The following is a 22,698-nucleotide window of genomic DNA, read 5'->3' as shown; positions in this document are numbered from 1 at the left end:
CAGAACAGCAAACAGAGGGAAAACAGGAACAACAACGATACAAATAAGGAGAAAACACAACCACGAACCGTACAACAGCCGCTCTCCCGCAACCGGACCGGCGCTGCGCCCACCCAAGCCGCGAGTGCGTTCCCGCCGCGCCGCTCCCCCCCCACCAGAACCCAGCGTGACATCACATGGTATGGAATACCGGGCTCTGTTTGGCCAGGTGGGGTCAGCCCCCACCCCCCGGCTGTGCCCCTTCCTGGAGTCTGGTGAAAATTAACCCTGTCCTGGCCAAACCCAGGACATTATCCAGTCCCAAATACCTAAAGGCATATTAAGAACATCATGGAGATGAGCCAAACGGGAAGACAACCCACTTGTAAGTAGGGGAACAAAATTTCATAGGCTTTGTCAGATGGTTCTTGACATGGGTAGGAGTAAGCGAACTAGAGAAAGCCATAATAAACATTTCCACAGTTTAAAAAATCTAACAATAAATACTATGGAAAATTTACAGACAGATGTATTGCCCCTTAGTAAAATTGTGCTACAGAAACAAACGGCATTAGATTTATTAACTGCCAAAGAAGGGGGAGTATGTATGTTCATTAATACCAGTTGCTGTGCATATATCGAGACAGACAGACAGATAGAAGCAGATTTGAACACACTCTGGGAAAAAGCACGAGTATTCCATAAAGTATCTTTGGATGATACCTCCTTGGGGTTTCGAGATTTATGGGATAAAGTAACCTCTTGGCTCACTAATTTAGAAGGGTTGAAACAATTATTCATGAGAATGATCACACTGATGGTTTTAGGAATATTTATTTACATATCTCTCAAATGTTTCCTTTGGTGTTGTCAGGATTCAGTTCAGACATACAGTGACTGGAAAAGGAACAAGACTAGGCACCAAACAGAAAAAGGAAAATACTTTTCCCGGACCCTTGGAATGACAAAATAGAATAGTGAGGATTCATAGCTTTCTAGCTACAAATCCTCAAAAGAAATGGAGGGATTGATACCTGTGAATGTAACAAATGTAACATGTAGGGGATGTTATCACTTCAGGTAGTCAGGATCATTGCACAACCAAAATAAGTCTTGGTTCTTTGTGACTAATTGGGACAGTTGTAAGATAAGAGACTCCTGAATAATCCCTTTAGTGCTTGGGATAACAGGTATGCAGACTACAGAGATAAGGAGGCTGCAAGATGATCTCAAGACCCCCAACGATGGAAGGACATTACCATATACTAATGAGTTCTCGGAAAAAACATTACTATGATAAGCATTTCTTGGAAATGTAATTAATATGTAGGTTAACACAGCATAAATACCTAGTAACTGTGTCTCTTCGTTGCGCACGTTTGGAGGAGAGATCACCCGTGTGCCCGGCGCCGTAATAAAGAATACCTGCTTAATAGTCTTCAATTCCGGCTTTTCACGGCATCAGTCCTCTTCTCCTTGGGACCCCAGGGAGCAGCCCAGGTACCCGCCCGCCCCGTGCAGACGGCAGACCCGTTACTGGCGGGGGGGGTGAGCCGCCGCCTCCCCCCCATGTCTCACCCGGGAGCCGGCAGCACCTCCTACCCCTTCCTGCGGTCTCCATGGCCGTTATTTTTGTTAAGAAAGGTTTGTCGCTTACACCCTCAAGTCCTGCCGGCTTGGGGAAGGGAAGGCGATACCACTTCTCTCACGCTAGAAAGCGAGCAGAGCCGAAGAAACGCTTCACCCTACTAAAGAATCCTCCCACCCTCCGCAAAAAGAAAAAAAAACCAACACAAAAAACCCAACAACAATAACAAAAAAACCAAATACTTCCCTAAACACCACCGCTGCCCTCGCCCGGCGGCGAAGGAAACGGAGTTCCCCACCTCATCGGGTTGGGGTGGCGAAACTCACTGCTAGTGCCACAGAAACGATGAAACCAAGAGGGTGGCTACCCGCCAACAGGAAGAAGATAGCAGTTGTAGCAGACTGCGTCTCCGAGAGCCAACTGTGATCAGGCTTACTGCTGCACAAAAGACGCCTACAACTCCCGGCAGGCACCGCGCAGCCCGGCTAGCGGAGCTAGGAGGGAAGGCGAGGGGGCGGAGCTGATAAATAGTGGCACAAGAGCACCCGCTTCATGTAAGATGGTGGTGGCGGTTGCGCTCTAAGTGGAGTGTGTGGCAGGCAGGCAGGCAGGCGCCTTCTCGTTCCTCCTCTCCTCGCCATCTCTATGTTGTGATTTTTGCCGCGGGTAAAGGCCGTGGAGCTACAGTGAGGGGGAAGCCCGAGGTTGCATTCTTCGGTGCCGGCCGGTCGCTGGCAGGGGTGGGCGGCGCTGCTCAAGTAGAGCCCACTGCTCCTGTCCCTTCAGCAGGAGGAGACTGAGGCTGCTGTGGGTAGGGGTCGCTCGGCTTTTCTCTGCTCGGTTATGTCGGACAATCAGAGTTGGAATTCCTCCGGCTCCGAAGAGGACCCCGAGACCGAGCTCGGGCTGCCTGTTGAGCTCTGTGGGGTGCTCAGTAAGGTAAGCTGCCTTCTCTCGTCCCCGTAGCCTGTGCCGGGTGGCCTCTTGCCTCCCCGTCCCGCAGCTGGCTGAGGGCGATCAGCCCCGTCCGCCTGTGTCTTCCCCACCCCGTCATTCTGGATGATCAGGCCGAGGCTTCCGCCTCCCCTGGGGCCGGTGGAGAGGCCTGGTGGAGCCGCGAGAGGCGCCGGCACGGCCGGGGCAGCTGCCACCTGATGGCAGGTAGCCCGCTAGGCAGCCGCTCCGGTGTCCGGCTAGAGCTGCCCGCGCCCCCTCTCTCAGCTGAGGGCATCAGCATATCCCCGCGAGGTGGGGGGGCTCGCGTACTTGTCCCTGTATCTGCGCGCTGCCCGCCCCCCCGAGAGACGGCGTGAGGAAACTATTTCTCGGGAAAGAGCCGCGGGTGTGGCTTCAGCCCCGCCCGGGCGGCTGGGGGAGGTGTCGGCGCCCGGCCCCCGTACCGAGCTCGCTGGCTGCCTGGTGTGAGCTTCTGGAGAGCGAGGCCCGCGAGGGGGCGGCCGGGTTCGCGTGAGGAGGGTGTTTCCCTCTCTCTTCAGGCTCCTGGCCGAAGCTGGGTGCGGGCTGGGGCCGCGGCATCTTGCTCCCCTGCCCGGGAGCTCCCGAAGGCAGGCACAGCCCGCGGTCACTTTCCAGAAGCAGGCCCCAGCACAGGAGCAGCACAACCTTTAGTCCAAGTATCAAAACAGGGCAATAAAATACTCCTGTGGAAAGAGAATACGAGAGGTGGGGAGGAGTGGAAAGAAAAATGGCACTAAAGCTTGTTTTCCCCCTTTAAAAATAAACATCACTTTTTGTTCTTTTATAAGAACAAAAAAAAAAGAAAATAAGATGACTTACAAGTATGCATTGGATGATACTGGGAGACATTAGGGAGTGCTTTAAAGTTAAGTATTGAATTACTAAGTTTGATAGCAAATTTTTTTTTTAACAGAAAGTACATTCAGAATAATGTTGAAATATATTTAGGAAAGAGCACTGTTTTGAATTTCTTTCCTTTCCTACACAATAAGGCCAGGCACAGGCCAGTGTAGAAGGCACAGGTGAGATCATAAACAGGCCCTGAATGCTGAGAAAACAGCTGTAACGGGGCCAGTAGGCTGCTTTTTGTGAGGGACTGTGAACTCCTTCCAGTATTGAAAATGTTTCTAAGCCCAGAGATGGGAGGAATCGGTAGGAGAAAATAAGGGCCTTGGCTCTCATCTGTAAGATCTTATCTGATAAGTCCTAGTGCTGTTTTTACTGGTGTAGCAGGTGAAGCCGTGGCTGCTTCTGACATTCTGTAGTTTAGGTATGTGCAAACTTTTCTGGATGATTGTGCTGAGTGTAGCTGATGCTGCCTTTCCTGTGAGAACACGGGATGTAATCCCAATGGTCAAGTATGGTGAAACCTGTTGCAGTGAATATGCTTGAGGGATAAATTTACCTTTTACTAGTTGATGCCTCGGCAATACTTGAGACAAGCTAATTAAAATGAAATGGTAGCATACCAAACTTTCTACTAAAGAAATAATTATTTTTAATAACTTATTGTATACAATCACATTTTAAATCAATGGAAGTAGGCTGCAGTTCTCTGTGTGTTTAGTAGTTTTTCAGTTGTTCTGCCCTTTGGTAAAGAGAGAAGCTTTGAAGGAAACAGAGTAATTTGGTAAGAGAATCTTATTAGAATTGTGTCCTGCTGGTCTCTGCAAATGTTTCAGAACTCCATTTTTTTTCCATTGTGTTTCCTGCTTACCATTTTAAGGTGGATACAAAGAAAGAACTTCAATGTGGAAGTGTCTTTCTTGAAACACAAGAATGTAGATACTTGAACCAGTGGTCTTTTCTTTGCCAAAACCTTCTTTCTACCCTGTATACTTTAAGGAGTCTTTTAATTCATGACACACTGATTGCAACAGCAAATGCAAGATTGACTGCTATATTTACTTTACTTAACTGTGTCAAGGAAAGATGCTTTCTTCCCTGTCCCTTGCTCTTTTGCCCAAGATAACTTTGGACTCTGCCTTTCGCATCTGGGAAGAGTTGGGAATATGAGACAGGCAAGGGAGGAAAGCAGGAAATAATATACCTCCATGACAGCTTGTGCTACCAGTTCATGTACTAAGCACAGCTGAGGCTTTCTTTAAGAAATACTAAACAATTCAATGTATTAAGAGATCATAAAGGGCTTTATCTTTGGAGAGCAAATCTAGGTCTTGCCTACGCTTGAAAATTGTTAGGAATTTCTCAGCTATAGAATTTGTTTTCCGTAGACCTCCTCTTGTTATTAATAGAGTTAACATGCTGTTATGGGACATGTATTAACTAATATGTGTAGTATAATGTAGAAATGAGCCTTAGTCTACTTTCTTCCCCCTATTTATATGTTATAAAAATGGTGAATAACAGTTGGAATTAAATGCTAAAAAGAGACATTTTAAACTTATTTCTTGGAGCTTTTTGTCAAAGAAGGGTTGTCATGATCAAAGAAGTGCTTGCATGATAAAATTTTCAGTGCTTTTGGTTCCATTTTTGTCTAACTTATAATTTTTGCACTGTGATTGAAGACCAAGCACCAGTGTGTAGTCAGAGTTATAGAACAGTCCTAATCGGTGTCATATGATTCTACAAAGTGCAGTTCAGTATTGTTGAGAAGATGTTGCAAATAATAAGATTAATAATCAGAACTTTTAGTTACTTCTAACTAGATCTTTGTAGGATGAATCCAGGACTTGTTCCTGTAATATCACTTTCATTGCATGTGTGGATGTGGAGTCCCTAGAAAAATCTGAATAACAAAAGGATGATTGGATGTCTGCTGATAAGCAAGTGTCATCTTAGTGAGAAAGTGGTTAGGAATTAAAACCTAAAGCAATATCTATGGGCAATATTAAATTGATAAAGAACTGATTGCTCTAGGCACTACAGTAGTTATATACTGTACTGGTGGGATAATGGCATGTTTCTATTTATATAAAGAGAACTAGATACTTTAGTAAAATCATTTTTGTAGACATTAACTTTTGTATAAAAAATTATTTCATGTTCTGCTGAAGCTTGGCTTTTGGTCTGACTCCAGATTTTAAATCAAATGACTAAGCTCACCTTAGTGATTAATGTTTTATTCCCTCCCCCCCCAATTTGTCATCAGTATGTTTGTTACCTTTATTTTAACTGGCCTTGGCAATGCAGTTGAGACATCTGTTATCTTATTGTTCATTTGAAACAACTGGTTTTTAGTACCTTCAGGAGTTTATAAAATTATTTTAGGGAGCTCTGGGCAGAAGAGGAATAAAAGTCCTCAATTGGGGAGAACTTCTATAGAAGTTGCTTTTTTTTTTCTCCTGGTGCTTGAAAGACTGAGAAATATCAGCCAAACTGTTTTTATTGTTATTTTTCTGTTAGCTGATCTTTGAATCTTTTTACAGTGGACCAACTACATTCATGGGTGGCAGGATCGATGGGTAGTTCTGAAAAGCAACACACTCAGTTATTACAAGTCTGAAGATGAAACGGAGTATGGCTGCAGAGGTTCTATCTGTCTGAGCAAGGCTGTCATTACTGTAAGTGCCATTTCAGTTTTGCCATCTTCTCATGTTTTGGGGTGTTACATATTTGTAGGCTAATGTCTGGTGAAAGCAAATATAGATATGGCAAATAAATTCTGTTAGTCTGTTTAATATTAAAGTTAGTGATATTAGTGCAGCACTGGAGCAGGGCAAGGAGTTACTAATAAGAAAACAAGCTGTTCTCATTTGAGTAAGCAGCTTTTCATCTCTGTCTTAGAGGTTTCTGTGGGTAGAGATACAGTTTGCTTCTGGAGGAGGCAGAGTTTTCCCAGGGGTCAGCCTAAGACCCTGTACCAACTTCCCAAAGGAGGCAGTATCCATCACAGTTCTTACACTTTGCACTAGAAAGAGAAGGTAGTATTTCTTTGACTGTACTTTCTGAACATGACTTTACAACACTTTTGAAAGAAAATGTTCTATGTGTTTCTTCCTCTAAAGTGTGGTGCTGTTTTTGCCTAATGCTAAAAGATCCAGTATTATGCTGGTAAGAATAAAGAGACTACATATAAGTGAAATCTCATAAAAATTAATTGGCATTGGAAGATAAAAAAAATAAATCTTTTTGTAGCTTTCAGAATTATGATATGTATTAATTATTCATAATGCTTGCCAAAAAGCATGCTGTAACTTTTCTGTGTTACTGTTAAATAGTCCAGTTATTTGACTTGGGGGGGAGGGGAGCTCGACTTCTGTGTAGCACATAAACTACAACACTGCTCTAGGAAGTTAACACGGCAGCCAGCAACTAGGACCCAACAGCTGCTCACTCACCCCTCCCCTCCCCCCAGTGAGATGGGGAGGAGAAATGGACAAAAGGTAAAACTCATGGGTTGAGAGAAAGACAGTTTAATAAGACAACAAAGGAAATACTACCACTAATGATAATGATAATAATAAATATGCAAAACAAACTCTATACAGTACAATTTTCTCACCACCCGATGACTGATTCGCAGTCAGTCCCCAAGCAGAGACTGTGTAATGCCCAACTTGTGAATTTTGCAAAACTCCTGAAAAAGACTGAACTCCCAGAAAAGTTCGAACTCCTGGACAAGAGAGGATTCAAACTCAAGGAAAAGAAGAGTAGAAAGAAAAGATTACTACCCCCTGGCCAACCCCCATTCATAAACTGAGCATGACATCTATGGTATGGAATATTTCTGTTGCCCAGCTTGGGCTAGCTGCCTGGCTGTGCTCCCTCCCAGCTCCTGCACACCTGCTCATTAGCTGAATATGAGAAACTGTAATAAGTCCTTGATTTTATAGCAATAACTAAAAACATCAGTGTTATCAACCTTCTTCTGGTACTAAATTCAAAACATAGCAGCTACTGGGAGGACAATTAACTCTATCCTAGCCGAAACCAGGACAAGCAGTAGTGTTAAATCTTACTATTTTCATGTTCTTATTCCACCATTTTTGCTTTCAAACTGAATTGAGGATGACAAATAAGAAGTTACTTTTTCTTACTAATATTCTGCTTGCAAATATATTTTTTTAAAACACATTTCGGTTTGGAAAAAAAAAAGACTGAATTGATTACAGCAACTGTATGTATTTTGGAAAAAAGTTTGTGAAGAAAAAGCAGACTTTTACGTTTAGATGTCTGGCAGATATTGCAGTCATCTAAAAATTAAAACAGATTACATTTAAACCTCTTTTTTAAACTGCTTAAACTTTTAAAACTTGCTCAAGATTTGACTTATTTGGGAATATATGGTGCACAGCAACAGCATCTACAAGTGCTCATTTAAGCGTACTTCTGGTGGTCTGTAGAGGTACCAGCCTCTGATCAGGGCTTCCAAAAAGGTGTGTCATTGACTAGTAAGAGACTTAATATGCCAAACAGGCAGAGACAGGAAGGTGATGGCAAAGGAGGTAGGCCAAGGGACGTCTGGAAGTATGCTGTAGAACACATCACAGCAGCTTGAATTCCGGTTGTGGTGGTGGAGAGATTATAGTGATGCTGATTATTGCTTCTTGATTGTTTTTATATATTGCACTTTGTGAAGGGAAGTTGGCAAGCTACTTATCTTTTGACTAGAAAGTGTGTAACACTGAAACTTCTTGCAGATAAGCTTTTTTCCTTTCTTCTATATGGCACTTGTTGTATCTGGTAACTTGGAATTGAATTGTTGCTTTTTTTTTAGTTCTTGAGCTTCTTGAGTACATTGAAAAACAGTAAAAAGTAGACATAGTTCTAAAAATTAATCCGATACTTTAGTTGTTCCACTTTAATTCAGGATCATGCATTGTGAGTGGTATTTGAAAGTTTAATTGCTTGATTATAGCTTGAAATGGCATCTCTGAAACATGGTAAACTTCTGTTAATTATTTCTAGCTGCAGTTAGTGATTGCTGTGTAAGTATGACTTCGGTTTAAAGATACAGTACTCCCAAAATTTACTACACATGCTCAGTAAGTAGGGGTCTCTGCTTGGGCTGGGATCTCCAACTCAAGGGGTCTGATTTTTAGTGTTATAATAAGGATAGTTCATTTAAGGGCATTTTTTATAATATTTCTGCTGTTAGTTCCAAACTGTTAAAAAACATCTTAATTAGCTCACATATTTTTTCCAAGATATACTTCGTTCCCAAGGACAGTAGTTCCTGATTAGATGTTCCTGTATCAGCCACTCCTGTCAACATCTTGGCCTTCTGTTAAGCCTAGAGTACATATTCTAGCTAAATAATTAGGTCAGACTGACCTTCTGTGCATACTTGTGTAATGCTGAGTTCAACTGACTAATGACATCCAACTAATAGAATGTTGCGGCGGGATCAAGGACTCGACCAATATGATCCATAAGTCAACTTTATTAGCAGAGAATCTGGATTATATAGACAGCACTCGGTACAGCACTCGGTTATGATTGGTCACTATTCATAAAGCATCTATTAATAGAACACCTGTTTACCCGCAGCTGGCCTTGGGGCATCTGTTAATCCACAGCCGGCCTCTCGATGGCCTGGAGGCCTGTGCTGCTACAGACTGATCAAGTCCATATTCAGAGTGTCTGGGTTGCTCACAATATGTCCCTGCTCTTCCAGGAATCCCACAAATCCCCCTTTTTGTTTTTGAGCAACCCAGATACTGTTAAATGTCTTCTTAACCACATTTATAGCACAACTTATCAAACATCCAAAAATGCCTAGCATGATCAGAATCGTAACCAACATCACTATCCCCTGTTTGACCAGATCCAACACCCACTGATGCTCAGGTGACTGAGCCAGTCTGTCAATCTTGACTCTACCTTTATAGCGTTCAAATTTTTGCGTAGCTCACTCAATTGTTGATGTATCTATTTTGAGTGGTCACTCAAATTCATACAACACATTCCTTCAAAAATCTTCACACCCATGTCCTTGTGCTAAAAGCAAAAATCAATTGCTACACGATTTTGTAAAGTCGCGTGTCTAACCAAATCAACATCTGAAGACAAACTACTTAAGGCCTAAGAAGTAGCATCAGTCTTCTTGGTTAACCCACATCCCAGTTTCTTTGGGGTAGCTAGAGCCTGAAAGGCTGCAATCCTGGGGGCTAAAAATGATGCAGTGATTATTTCACCGCTATTCCAAAATTCGATATTATCTTTGCAATCTGAGGTAAAAGCATGAATTGTTCTTTTCCCTCGGTATGGTGTATTTCGGTGGCCAATTATCATGATCTGATTTGGTGTTAAAAGCATTAATCTCCCTAGACTACAGGGACCTTCCTTTATATGGGATGGGATGGATGGCTAAGCATGGTCCCTACAAATGATAAATACTCCATGGGGTAAAGCAAGTGGTTGATTAATCGATTTAGATATGTTCAATGTATTAACGCTCCATGCATGTGTTTGATTTCTCCCTGTACAGTTAAAAAACAAACAAAAGTCCATTTGTATGGAGTCAAGTAACTCTTTCTCCTGAGGCTCTAACTGGGCCAATGGCAGTTGAACAGTCCATAGGTCCCACATATCAGTGACTGTGCCATTGTTTGGGGGGACCACACTAGTCAGTGCTGATGGTATGGGCCATGCATCCAAAGGGACACCAACAAGGCATGTGGAAGAGGGGGTTCCCTGGAGATGCTATGGACAGGCAAATTGAATCTGGTCTTGTCAGATTTGCTAGTGTGACCCACACACTCATTTTGGTTATGGTGGCACCCATATTGCTTGTATACACCCAATCAAGCTTAAGAGGATCGTTATCATTTCCACCTTATATACCGATCTGTGTTACAGCAAAAACAGCGGATTGAATAGATCTCACTTACGATATTAATTCCTTCACAACAAATGCACAATGGTGCCAAGGTACGATTCAGACAAAAGTGTTGATTACCATTAAAATAAATCAAATACCTTTTATAAAATATATCATGTGCAATAATATATCCACAACAGTGCTTACAGACTAAACATATAGACACCTGCGGCCTAGTGAGGCCTGATATACAACTCCTTACAGTCTCAAACGAATCACTTGCCATCAAACAGTGTGTTATCACTCAAAATGTTTTCTGATGCTTCAGCAGGCGCTTCAGGGTCTTTTGTGGTTGCCTGTTGCTTGTCCAGCGCCGGCCTAATGCACTTTGCTGGGAACCATTTTAGGTCCTACATCTGTGGAAACACAAGCATACCTGTGCCCCCACATTAATAGTTCCCATGGGCCTGTCCAAGCTCCTGATTGCAGATCCTGTGCCAGCACCTTTGCCTTAGGCCGTATATCAGCATTCTGTAAAGACAGAAAATGAGTTAGGATAGGAGGCGATTCTCGAGACGCCGGAACTGTTAGGTGGTTCCAGCTGAACACGGTTTTGTGCAGATGATCATGTACCTGGACATTAGTTCCTGGGAACTTTCTATCCCCATCAGACAGCTATTTGTACAAGGGTCTCTATTCTACTTCTGTCCAATCCGTAGCAATATCACACGCCAGGTCAGCCGTTGAGGTTGCTGCTGATGAGGTTGTGCTGCCCATGCGCTGGCTGGCAGTACACAACCGCTGTTTTTTAACTCGTGATCATGTACTCGGCTCCTTCAGCACATCCACAAGTCCTCTTTACTTCAGCATTTTTCTGCTCTGTTTGTTACAGCAATCTGCTTTTGTCCGGTTCCTCTACATCTTCCCTGTTTTTATTTAATGAATTTAAAGCAAGCGTTAAATTGACACGTGTAGGCATCAGTCTTGGCATTATGGTCCAGTAACAGCCCTACTACAGTGCAATACTAAAAATAAACCTAAGAACACAAATGATAATAAAAAGACATATAGATGTGAAGTGCATACCATAACCTGTATTCATAGTAATCACCTAGGCTACAATCAATGTATCTAGAACTTACGACTCATTAACAGTGTAGGCTAAAATTAATGAACATAAAAGCATAAATCTGCAGACATCACCACATCTATTCCCTCTTGCATCAAATGCTTCCAAAGTCCCAATAAATCAGAGTCCAAATACACCTGTCTGAAGTCAAAAACCAGAAATAATCAATACCTGCAGAACTTACCAAACCAGAAGATGCAAAAGCAGTTGCTTAGTCCAGACAAATCCGTTAGATCACAGAAACCAAATAAATCCATCAGATCACAGAAATACAAACACTGTGACAACGAACACATAAAATCACCCAATTATAGTTGCTACCACACACGCACAGGCACACCAAGTTTTCAACATAAATCCAAATATCACAAAGACTTATGAACAGACAAGGACTTACAATATTATTCAACATTTAACAGACAAATTCCCAAGCCTCAATTTCAGGAAGAGTACTCTCTTTTCAATTCTGTTTTAGGAAGGGCACTTTCCCTTCGTCCCAGGGATATAGCCCAATGCTGTGAAGCTTTCACTACGACTAACAGGCAGGCAACAAGAAGCAATACTGGAAGAATGCCTTTGCCTTATTAATGGTTCGTGCTCAAAACTTTTTGGTCCAGGGATCAGAGGTTCTCCCCAAGAATCCCTCGGTGCCGGCTGGAGGTCCTGCGATCCCTTGGCCCATTGATGTTCAAGAGCAGGGTCCTACCTGGGTACCCAAAATCTATTACTAGAAAGCAGCAAAATAATTTACTCTTCTTTTTTTTTTTTTTCTTTTCTTTTCTTTTTTTTTTTTTTTTTAGCTAGGGCAGCTTGCAGTGATAAGGATTCCCTATTTAATACCACCAAGTTGTCTGTAGCCAGCAGCAGGTAAATAGCATCAGGATCACGTCCTGTCAGTTGCTGACAGCAATTCTAATCTTGTGCTTTAAGGACCCGATCGTGTCTGCCTTTGTGGTTAATGTTTTTGTGGGCATATGAGACAAAAAGATCCATTCCAGAGTCTTCAAATCCTGTGCATTAGCACATCACCGACCTAAAAGAGCATAAGGCTGGAAAACAAAACCCCATAAATTATACACAAATTTGTTGGTAAATTGACATTAATTCTGGAGGTAAAGGCAATTGCAATTTTATCTGAAACTTTGTAAGACAGTTTTTGCTTTTGGCATCGATCTTCGAGAAGATAACAAATCTGAGTCCCTTTTAACAAGGTAAATAGAGGGGACAGCTCTTCACTCGTGATGCAAACATTTTCACCCTTAAACAGAGTGAACAACACTATCCAGAAAGGTCATCTGAACCCTGGAAAGACAACAAAATCCAGCTGTTTGTCCACAAGGAATTCTACTGCAGTAATTGAATTATACACACTTTTTCCAACCAAGGCCTTGAATGTCAGGAAGATGGTTTTTGCTGCGCCGCTTCTGGGTTGGGCCAGGCCAGCGCACTGGGATCGGAGGGGGGGGGCGGGGTGCGGGAGGGGTGTGGACGGGCGGGCGCCGGGCAGTGCCCCGCCGTCGGTTGCCCGGGGCGGGCCGTGTGCCCCACCAGGTGTAAGGTTCGCTGATCCATCTGGTGTGGTGGTTGCTGGCGCTGCGGGCTGTGCTGTGTCTGAGGGACTGTACAGTTTTATGCTGGAATTCACCCTGCTTTGATCTCAGGTCGGGTACGCCAATTGCTGTAGAGGGACCCTGTTGTACACTTTCGGGGTGCCGGATTTTGCACCCCACTTCCTGTTTCTCTGGATTTAAAGGATCATCAGGTTCTGGCAGATTTACTTCCTGCATTTCTCGTGTTGGGTTAGGAATTTCGTCATATGTGGGGTTAAATATTTCAAAAGACTGCGGCTCTGTCCTTGCTTTGGAGATAAGGGTGGAGGAGTAGCAGCCGCTTCTAAGATAGTTTCTGCGGGTTTTAGAGCATTTAAAGCTGTATGCACTGATTTCCAAGTAATGATTTCCTCAGGGATTTTAAGCTGCAAGACTTTGTTCTTTCAAAATTTTCTGTAAAATCTTTTAATGGAGCTTTCGTTCCTTTGTAGCTGAGTGTTATAGACGCTTGTGCTCAAATCAAATTGAGAAGCCAATTTTTCATTAATCAAAGTAAATTTATTAGCAAGCGATAAAAGAGCAAAACAGCGCTGGGCGACCGGGGAGTCAGTGCTCCGCCAACGGTTCGCACCAATAACGGATGCAACCCCTCTTTTTATAGAGTTCCTATTTCCTGCATACGTGACTTTTGGTATTCTCTGCCTTGTGTTTGCGCTTGCGCGACTAGTTGCTAGGTGGTCGTTGGGATGAAGGCCGAAGTCTTTCTCAGGCTGTCTGCTTGTTCATCCCCCAAGCCATTCTTTTGCTTATCAGCAGATGGGCCATTCCCTTACTTATTGTTCACTCCTCCTCGGGATGTCTGTGGCTCCAGCTTAAGGTGCAAAAGAAACTCTAACACCCACATGCGATTTCATGAACAAAGTTAACCCATTCATCACAGGGTTTCTTCTCTTTCTCCATCAGCCAGTTTGAGAACAAATTTTATATATATACATTTATTACACTGAGCATGCTTGTGACAGCTCGAAAAACAGGGACGAATTATCACTTCTCTTTGTCGACCTGCACAGAGTCCCCGATTCTCTGCCACACATCCAAGTCGAACAACTGATCTGTTTCCCGATTTTCTGCATTCACTGGTATTGTGGTTATCCCGCTTACAGTTCACACACCACTTTCTGCCCCCCTGGCTAACCAGTCCTTTGACTCCACAATCCTTCCAAAAGTAATCCCTTTTTCCACAGTTAAAACAACTCTTGTCCTGGTTTTCCCCTTTTTGTTTTGCGACCAACGGTCGCACCGCCGCCCCAACTGCAGCTGCCATCACTGTAGCTATCCCTCTCCACTGTGCCCCCGACCCTCCCCTGGTTCCTGACCCCCCCATCCCACGGCACGGCGCAAGGTGGGGCTGGAAGAGAAAATGGGTTATATGGGTTAGGGACTGGTGTCCGTAACCTCGTCTGTGCAACGAGTCACTGGAGTCCTGGGAGACGGCGGCGTAGACAGAGGAAGTGGAGGATACCGCGGTACAGGATTCGGGGACATGGGACGATCGGGAGGGGCAGCGGTGGCGCCTGGCCGGTCTGTGGGCGGCGGCGCCTCTGCGCACCCCTCTCCACAGCGCGGTGGAGGTGGAAACTCCTGCGCCAGCGGGTCGCTCCGTGCGTGCTCCTGCTCCTGGACCGCAGGTTCCCCTGCCTCCATGGGCCGCCGACTGACCCCCTCCTGCTTTCACAGGCGGCGCAGGGATACTGGGACCCTGGAATAGCAGACTAGCCGCCGAGCAGGACCCTCCCTCGGGTGTTAACGCAGCGAAAGCAGAGGCAGCAGCTCCCCTCTCAGCTCTCATAGCTTTTAAAGTGTCATAGTTCAACCTCCACAAAGTGGAGAATTTGCTCGCTTCCTTGGATCCCATCCTAATTTCTTCCCACAGTTTCATTCCTATATCGGCCCATGTCTGAACTTCAAAGGCAGCGTTAACACAGGGGATTAAGTCCTTTCTCCATGCCCAAAGCAGCAGAGACTTCAAGGTAGCCGAGTCATATTGTAGCCCTCTCATGGAGAGGATATGTTGGAGGAGCTTAACCACTGCTGCCTCTTCCTTTGTCAGTGTGGACCCCATCTCCTCCTCGGTCGCCTGCTTGATCAGGGCAGGATTTCCAGGATTTCTTTTCCCGATTTGTGCGCTAGCGACTCCCAAGTGCCGGGGCAGCACTCACCTTCGGCCGGCGTCCGCTCCCTCAGGGTTCGGTCTTCCTGGAAAAATCACCTGTCGATGCTAATGCCGATCTGAGGGTCCCTGTTCGGGCGCCATTTGTTGCGGCGGGATTGTCGCGTTAAAGGGGTGGGGTAAGGGGATTCTGATATTCAACCTCCCTGCCAGAGTCCTTCCAAGGACTTTCACTGAAACAGTTTCGCAAAGTTGAAACAATAGGTAATTTATTCAAGCGACAGGTATCACAGATTCGGAATTGCCGTTGATAAATGCACTGTCTACAAAAGTTGAGCTCAAAGTAATAGTTTAGCGCTTCAGTTAATAATGTGTTCCCGGGGATACGTCTGACAGAATCAGAGGCGCGACTCGTACCAAAAATGCGTCCCTTCTTGGGGAGGGGAAGAGAGGTTCAGGCCCGTCGACCCATCCGTCAGTTGAAGTTCTCGCTTGGCTCCTCCTCCCAAAGAGAGTTTTCAAGTGCCAATTTTTATATGTTTGGAAATCTTTTTGCGAGGTGGGACTAAGTCAATTATTGTGTATCGATTGGCTCTTGGCATGGAATGTTGTGTCATCAGAAGTGGGACTCAGCAGTGTGACACGCATTCGGAGCGGGCATCTTGGTATGTGCATTCGGGGGCCATCTGTGCTTTATCCAAAGCAATCTCTGAAGCAGTCTCTGGCTGCACAGCCTTCGTGGTGCCCCACAGATCACTGAGTTTACAGTGATGGGCTTTCCCCCCTTACTTTTGTCTGATAAGATAAGCACCAGTTATTTACTTCCTTTGTTAGCTCTTAGCTCTTCGGCTCTTGATGCCTCAGTGGAGAGACGCCTCAGTCTGTTTGTCTTTCATCTTGCATTGGACAAGTCCAGCAGGGCCATCGATTACATTATCCACCCCATGACTTTAGTCACATCTCGTGAAAAAGGAATATTAGATGAATTTAGGTTCAGACGGGTTGAGGGTCTCATCTTCCTCCCTAATAGGAGAAGGAATTAAAGGTACATAATCAGGGTTATGAACTTGAAGCATTCTAATATGCGTACTAAAAGTTTTAGCTAGTGAAGATTGTACACATGATAAACACACACAAATAACAATAAGGAGTACAATAAACATCAATACATATTGAATCAAACTTTGTATCCATCCACTAATGTTTAGTCCAAGTCCATTAAAAACTTTCAAGATCCACCCTGTCCATTCCCAGGGCTTTTGTTTCATATTTTCACGAAGTTCTCGAGACTGTTCAGCAATCTTATGCATTTCATCCATGGCTTGATGTAAAGTGACGGACACATTTGGGATAGAAACACAACAGGTTTCATCAGGATAGGAGGCATTTAGCCATCCACAAACACCACTTTCTTTTAACAAAATCATATCTAAGGCTAACCTATTTTGTAGCGTCATTTTGGATGTAGCTTGCAGCTGCAAGTCAACTGCATTAATTGCTGTTTTTGTCCAGTTTGCTAAGGATTCTACTTGCCATGTCAAATTTTCTATATATAATCTATTATTGGTTATTACTGTTCAATAACCTTAAAAAGCTTTCATTCCCAAGTTTATTCTCATTGCTGGGGTATAATAGCTCGGCCAGGCAAAAAGATTACCATTTTCTTGCATGGAGTTCCACGTTTGTGACTGTCTTTTAGCTCTATGTCCTCGTGATTTTGTTAAGGATTGAATGAAATTAAAAGCTATAGTAGGACACAAGCTTGGAATACCTAGAGTACATTCTAATCCATCCCAACAGGGTTGAATGTAGTCTGATATTTGTCCATTAGAACACACCCATACGGTTTCAGGTGGTGCAGGTAGCATTAAAGTGCTACACGTACTATTTTCGAGTTCATCGAGGCTATTATGTCCATTCAGATAATGTTGGAAAGGAACTCGGCATCTTTTGTCCTGTGGCTCAGCGTTGTTGTTAGAAACTATATGATATGCCCATGTGTTAACCTGTTTGGGATCCACTTTTATCATACAATAAAAGGGAGTCCCTCTGCAGGGGTTGTTGGCAACATAAGACAAGTGGTTCCCTGAGTCCAATTCATCATTCTCAGAAATCCTTGTAACAACTTAAAGGCTATGTTTTCCTCGATCATACCCAAAGACTTCTTTGTTTTTTGATTATAATCTCTATGGAACACATGCACAATTATTACACCTAATATGTAAACACATGTTAAACTTACACATATTTGTCTACCACTGCCAATGCATGATAGAAGATTCATATTGACAATTCTATAGTAAATTATAACTATCAAAACCACAACAAAATAAAAGTATTTTGCATTATAAAAACAGTAACCTAAACAATAAAGCAAAAAGGTAAAAAAGGTCACATAATATATAAGTAAAATTAGAAATCAGTATTCCTATCAAAATTAAATCACTATTGTCCTTTTTGTCAGATTGTTTTGACCTTCTGGAAACTTTGGTTCACAGATGATTCCACAGACTAGGACTAGAAGTAGAAATCAGCAGTCCTTGATGGCAGTCTGTTTTGACACGTGACAGTCCCTGATTTTAGGCATAGTTTCCCAGCGTTTGGAAAATACCTGTAAACAGAAAAGAAAGGAAAATGCTCGGTTGTCATTGAAACCGGCATATAATAGGTTAAAAGGTAGGTACTATCCATCTAGCACTGATTCGATGCAGTTTTCCAGAGCTATCTTTCGCTTCCCAAGCGTAAAGATTTTTTGGTTTTGTTAATACTAGTGCCACTGTTCCAATCTGAGGCATTTTGACCAGCACTGGCTGGCCTGTGTAAAAGCCAGTAGGGTGTTCTGGTTTTACGTCTGCCTTTGGCACCAAAGTTGTGGCAGAAGCAGAGAAGGCTTTCATTTTGGGACAGCCGTCTCCGGTCCATCTATTATTTAATTGACAGATGGCATTGGATAGTCACAGATGCCACCCAGATTCATGGGTTTTAGCAAATCGCTTAACCCGTTTGTTCTCTCAACAATACCATTTGCTTGGGGGTAGTATGGAGTATGGAATACCCACCGAATTGCTTCTTCTTTTGCCCAGTCTTGTACCACTGTGGCTGTAAAGTGTGATCCGTTGTCACTTGGAATCTCCTCAGGAAGGGGGAGTGTGCTGAACCATTCCTTCAGGCTGTAAACTGTGTTATCTCCAGTTGCAGCTGGGACAGCCGTTGCCATGGTAATTCCTGAAACAGCTTCCACCCCTACTAATATATGTTTTTTACCCCCTGAGGGTCCAAATGGACCTACGTAATCAATTTGCCAGGTGTGCCACAGTGTTTTTTTTATTTCGGATGTGCATGGGAGATGCCTTACTTGGATGATCTTTGTTAAGTCCCAGGCGACACTGAACAGGCAGTGACCACTTGTTCACACAGTTTTGTTGACACAGGCCATCCTCGGGCTATGCCTTCCTGATACAAACCAGCTCGCAGGTGTGGCCTTGTTTTACATATCTAAAGCTGCCACCCATGTGTGAGAGGCTTCCTGTATTTGGGTTACCAATTCTGCAATTGGAGGTACAGCTGCAGTTAAAGGTGCAGGATTGGCATTTAATCTCCAGTAATCAATCATGAGCTACTATTGCCCGTTTAGTTTTTTTACTGACCAAACAGGGGAATTATAGGGTGAGTGTGTACGAGTGATGTTACCTCAGTTTTTTTACCACCCTGTCAATACCTGTTCGTGCAGCTGCTGGTAAAGTGTACTGTTTTGTGTTTGTAATTTTTTATGGTGGAAAAGATATGGACATTTCTAATAAATTAATTTTTTTAGGCTCATTCTGTTTAATTTCTCGCCCTGCAAAACTCCAAACTGAACCATCAGGGAGTTTCCACACTCTGCCATACAACAAATCAAATCCCAAAATATTAGTGTTAGCAGCACCGACCAGTACTTCAGTGCGGGTTAATCTTTGTTCGCCCGGGAGACACAGGGTAAGTTTTGCTGTAGGGAATTTCCTTATGACTCCATCAATGCCTGTAAATTTTACTTTACGGTGACCAGGTTTTACATTTAAGCATGTTGCAGTCTCCTTGGTGATTACCAACATTTGAGCACCCGTATTGACGTGGGGAAACAAACTCCACAACTCAGAGAGTTATAAAGCAGGTATGTTTATTACGGTGCCGGGTGCAAGGGGGATCGCTCCTCCTAACTTGCACACCGAGTCACAAAGCATGCACCTATTTATTACAAAGTTTATCTAAGTGGGCTGGGTTATTACAATTAGTTCTGGAAATAGGTGTGATTATTACAATTATTTCTAAGGATTCATGATCATACTCCGTCCCTCTTTAGTGCTTGCGCAATGTAATCTGGTGGTTGTCTGTGGGGGTCTTCTGGATGAAGGCTCCTAGTCTTCCTCTCTGTGTACTTTTCACCTTTGGCCCAAAACTGCTGAGTTGTCTGTGTTGGCTGAGTTCCAAGCCGCCAAACCAGTTTCAGCTAGAGGGGGGCTTCTTACAGACAATAGGGTTCTGGTTATCAGTCCTTATCTGTCCCTGTCTCTTTTAACTCTCTTTTAACTGTCTGTCACCAGTCATTGTTATCTACATTTGAGCTCACAGCAGTCCTTGTTAGCAAGGTTACAAAGAATAGGACCAAACTAAATGTCAGAGGTTAATCCTTGCCTCCACATGGCTGCAAAGCTATATAACAAAATCAAACTAAAGCTATAGGAAAATCAAACTAAACGTCAATTTCCCACATCAAGTCCCCCCTTTTCTTTCTTCTTTTGCAAATTCTTTTGCTATAGGGTCTTCCTCTTTAAGGGTCTTGGCAAAATATTTGCCACTGTTGTAAGCAATTCTGTGTTGTCATATATTATGACAGTTGCGAAATTCATTCCCGCCTATGGGTTTCAGCACAGTCACCACTCAAATTATTATGGCAAAGGTCCTTAGCTTAGAGATGGGAGACTGAAAAAAAATCCTTGATTTCTTAGCAACAACTAAAACTGCCAGTGTATTATCAACATTCTTCTCATACTAAATCCAAAACTCAGCAGCTACTGTGAGGAAAATTAACTCTATCCCAGCCGAAACCAGGACAAAAGGTAAAAGGAAGACTTCAGCAGTGGATGTCAACAGCTAATGGCGAAACAAAAAAAGTAGAGAGGAACCACAACATAGCATTACTGTGTAGGAAGCTTTGTTAGTAACTGTTGTGGTTTGGCCCTGGCCGGCAACAAAGGGCCACGAGGTCACTCTGTCACCCCTCCCCCTGCTAGGGTGGGGAGGAGAATGGAAAGAAAAAGGCAAAACTCATGGGTCGGGATAAGGGCAGTTTAACAGAACAGCAAAGGAAGGGAACAGTAACAACAACACTGATAAGAATACACAAAACAACCCATGGAAACGCACAGAGCAACTCTCACCGTCCAATGCATGCTCCCGAGCCGTGATTAACTTCCCCCTGGCCACCTCCCTCACCCACAACCGAGCATGGTGGCACATGGCATCGAATACCCAGTTTTGTTTGCCGTGTTTGGGTCAGCTGGCCTGGCTGTGTCCCCTCCTGGCTTCTTGGGAAAATTAACCCTTTCCCAGCCGAACCCAGGACGTTATCCATCCCTTATTCTAAACCATCTACGTCATGCCCAGGTCCCCCATTTTCCAGTTAATCACCACCACTTTTTGTGTCTTGAATACATACAAACAGATATTATTCCCTTAATTTATGGATCATCCCTCTGAAATGTTGAATTCATTTACACCATGACCACATTGCTGGATTCCCTAGTGTTAACTAACCAGGTGGTGTTTGCTGAATGAGTATCCCAGTTTTTGAAAGTCCCACCCCCCCATTGCTCTCAGAGTGGTTTTTAGCAGTCCACTGTACCGTGTGCCATGTTGCCATAGGAGTTGCTTTTCAAGGCCCAGGATGGTATTCTAGGCGGTGGTCTGGGGCACAGGGTAGGTTTCCAGCCATTCGGTGGTGGCCTCCACCGTTGTGAGCACATAGCGGGTTTGTGGCAGTGTGATGTAGTCAATGTGCCAAGCCTCCCCATATTCATATTTCAGCCATCGTCCTCCATACCACTGACGCTTTACCTGCTTGGCTTGCTTGATTGCAGCGCATGTCTCACATTCATGGATAACCTGTGCGATGGTGTCCATGGTCAAGTCCACCCCTTGGTCATGAGCCCATCTGTATGTCGCGTCTCTTCCTTGGTGGCCCGAGGTGTCATGGGCCCACCGAGCTATAAAGAGTTCACCCTTATGTTGCCAGTCCAGATCCACCTGAGCCACTTCAATCTTGGCAGCCTGATCCACCTGGTGGTTGTTTTGATGTTCTTCAGTGGCCCAACTCTTAGGGATGTGGGCGTCCACGTGGTGCAAGATCAAACTGTCTGCTTTGCCTGGAGAACTGCCTGCTGGAAACTGGAGTGGCATTTTTCCTAGAAGAATCCCCTTTTGTGATTGTTTTTCCTTGCAACTCACGCACTTGTGCCTCTAGGGTTGAGGCAGGTTTTCCATCCCACTTCCTCATGTCTTCTCCATGGTCATGATGGTAAAACCACAGGGTGCCCCGTGGTGTGTAGCCTCTGTATCCTCTGTCTTGAGCAGAGAAATGCTTGCTCCTAATAGCTGACATACTGGCCCATACAGGTGGGGAGTAGGACATACTCTCTTCAAGTCGCTGGGCCTACTGGGACAGTTTCTCCATGGCTGAGACAAGGGAGGAAGAGAGACTTTCCTCATATTGCAGGAGTCGGACAGCCACCTCATCCACTGTTGGTGCCTCTTCACCTTTCCAGTCTATTACTGCCAGTGAGTTGGCATATGAGGATGGTGCACTCCATACAAACTTCCTCCACATGGGTCATGTGCACTGGACTTCATCTGGGTCTGTGGGTAACTGCTCATCATCTGGGTCATAGTAAACCAGCTCCCACACAGCTTATTCCCTCAGGTACTGGAAACCTCTCCTTATTGGTCCAATTGCCAGGATAACATACATCCTCACTGGAGGGGTACCTCTCCCTCACACCTGACAGAAGTCGCCTCCAGAGGCTGAGGTCTTGTGCCTTTTTCCCAATGGCCTTGTCAATGCCCCCTTCCCTGGCCAGGGATCCCAGCTGCTTGGCTTCCTTGCCCTCTAATTCCAAGCTACTGGCCCCATTATCCCAGCATGGGAGCAGCCAGGTGACAATGTGTTTGCCTGGGTAGTGGCTGAAATCTTTCCGCATGTCTCGCAGCTCGCTTAGGGACAGGGATCAGGTGACTGCCTCTGGTTCTTCCTCCTTCTCCTGCTCTTGTCATGACCCTGGTTCATCGTCATTCCTTGTTGCGGTGGGATCAACGACTCGACCAATATGATTCATAACAGTCAACTTTATTAGCAGAGAATCTAGATTATATAGACAGCACTCGGTTATGATTGGTCACTATACATAAACACTCTATACAGCACTCAGTTATGATTGGTCACTATGCATAAAACATCTATCAATAGAACACCCGGGTTACATAAGCAGTACTCAACTATGATTGGTCATTATTCATAGAACGACTGTTTACCCGCAGCTGGCCTGA

The 22,698-nt window shown here is 44.2% G+C and overlaps 1 protein-coding gene across 7 annotated transcripts in view; it reads left to right on the top strand.

The window, feature by feature from the left end:
• The first annotated feature begins 2,089 nt into the window (after positions 1–2,089).
• Positions 2,090–22,698, top strand: part of LOC142365635 (ceramide transfer protein-like) — a 135,949-nt gene continuing 115,340 nt past the window's right edge. For all 7 annotated transcript variants that reach the window (XM_075446628.1, XM_075446627.1, XM_075446626.1 and 4 more), the window contains exons 1-2: positions 2,090–2,506; positions 5,935–6,069. In XM_075446628.1, the coding sequence (XP_075302743.1) occupies positions 2,411–2,506; positions 5,935–6,069 (231 nt within the window). In that variant the 5' untranslated portion in view covers positions 2,090–2,410. The remainder of the gene's footprint in view (positions 2,507–5,934; positions 6,070–22,698) is intronic.

This window comes from Opisthocomus hoazin, chromosome W, assembly GCF_030867145.1.
Source record: "Opisthocomus hoazin isolate bOpiHoa1 chromosome W, bOpiHoa1.hap1, whole genome shotgun sequence".
Lineage (NCBI taxonomy): Eukaryota > Metazoa > Chordata > Aves > Opisthocomiformes > Opisthocomidae > Opisthocomus > Opisthocomus hoazin.
The sequence above is the reverse complement of the archived record's forward strand: the minus strand, read 5'-3'. Positions and strand labels throughout refer to the sequence as shown.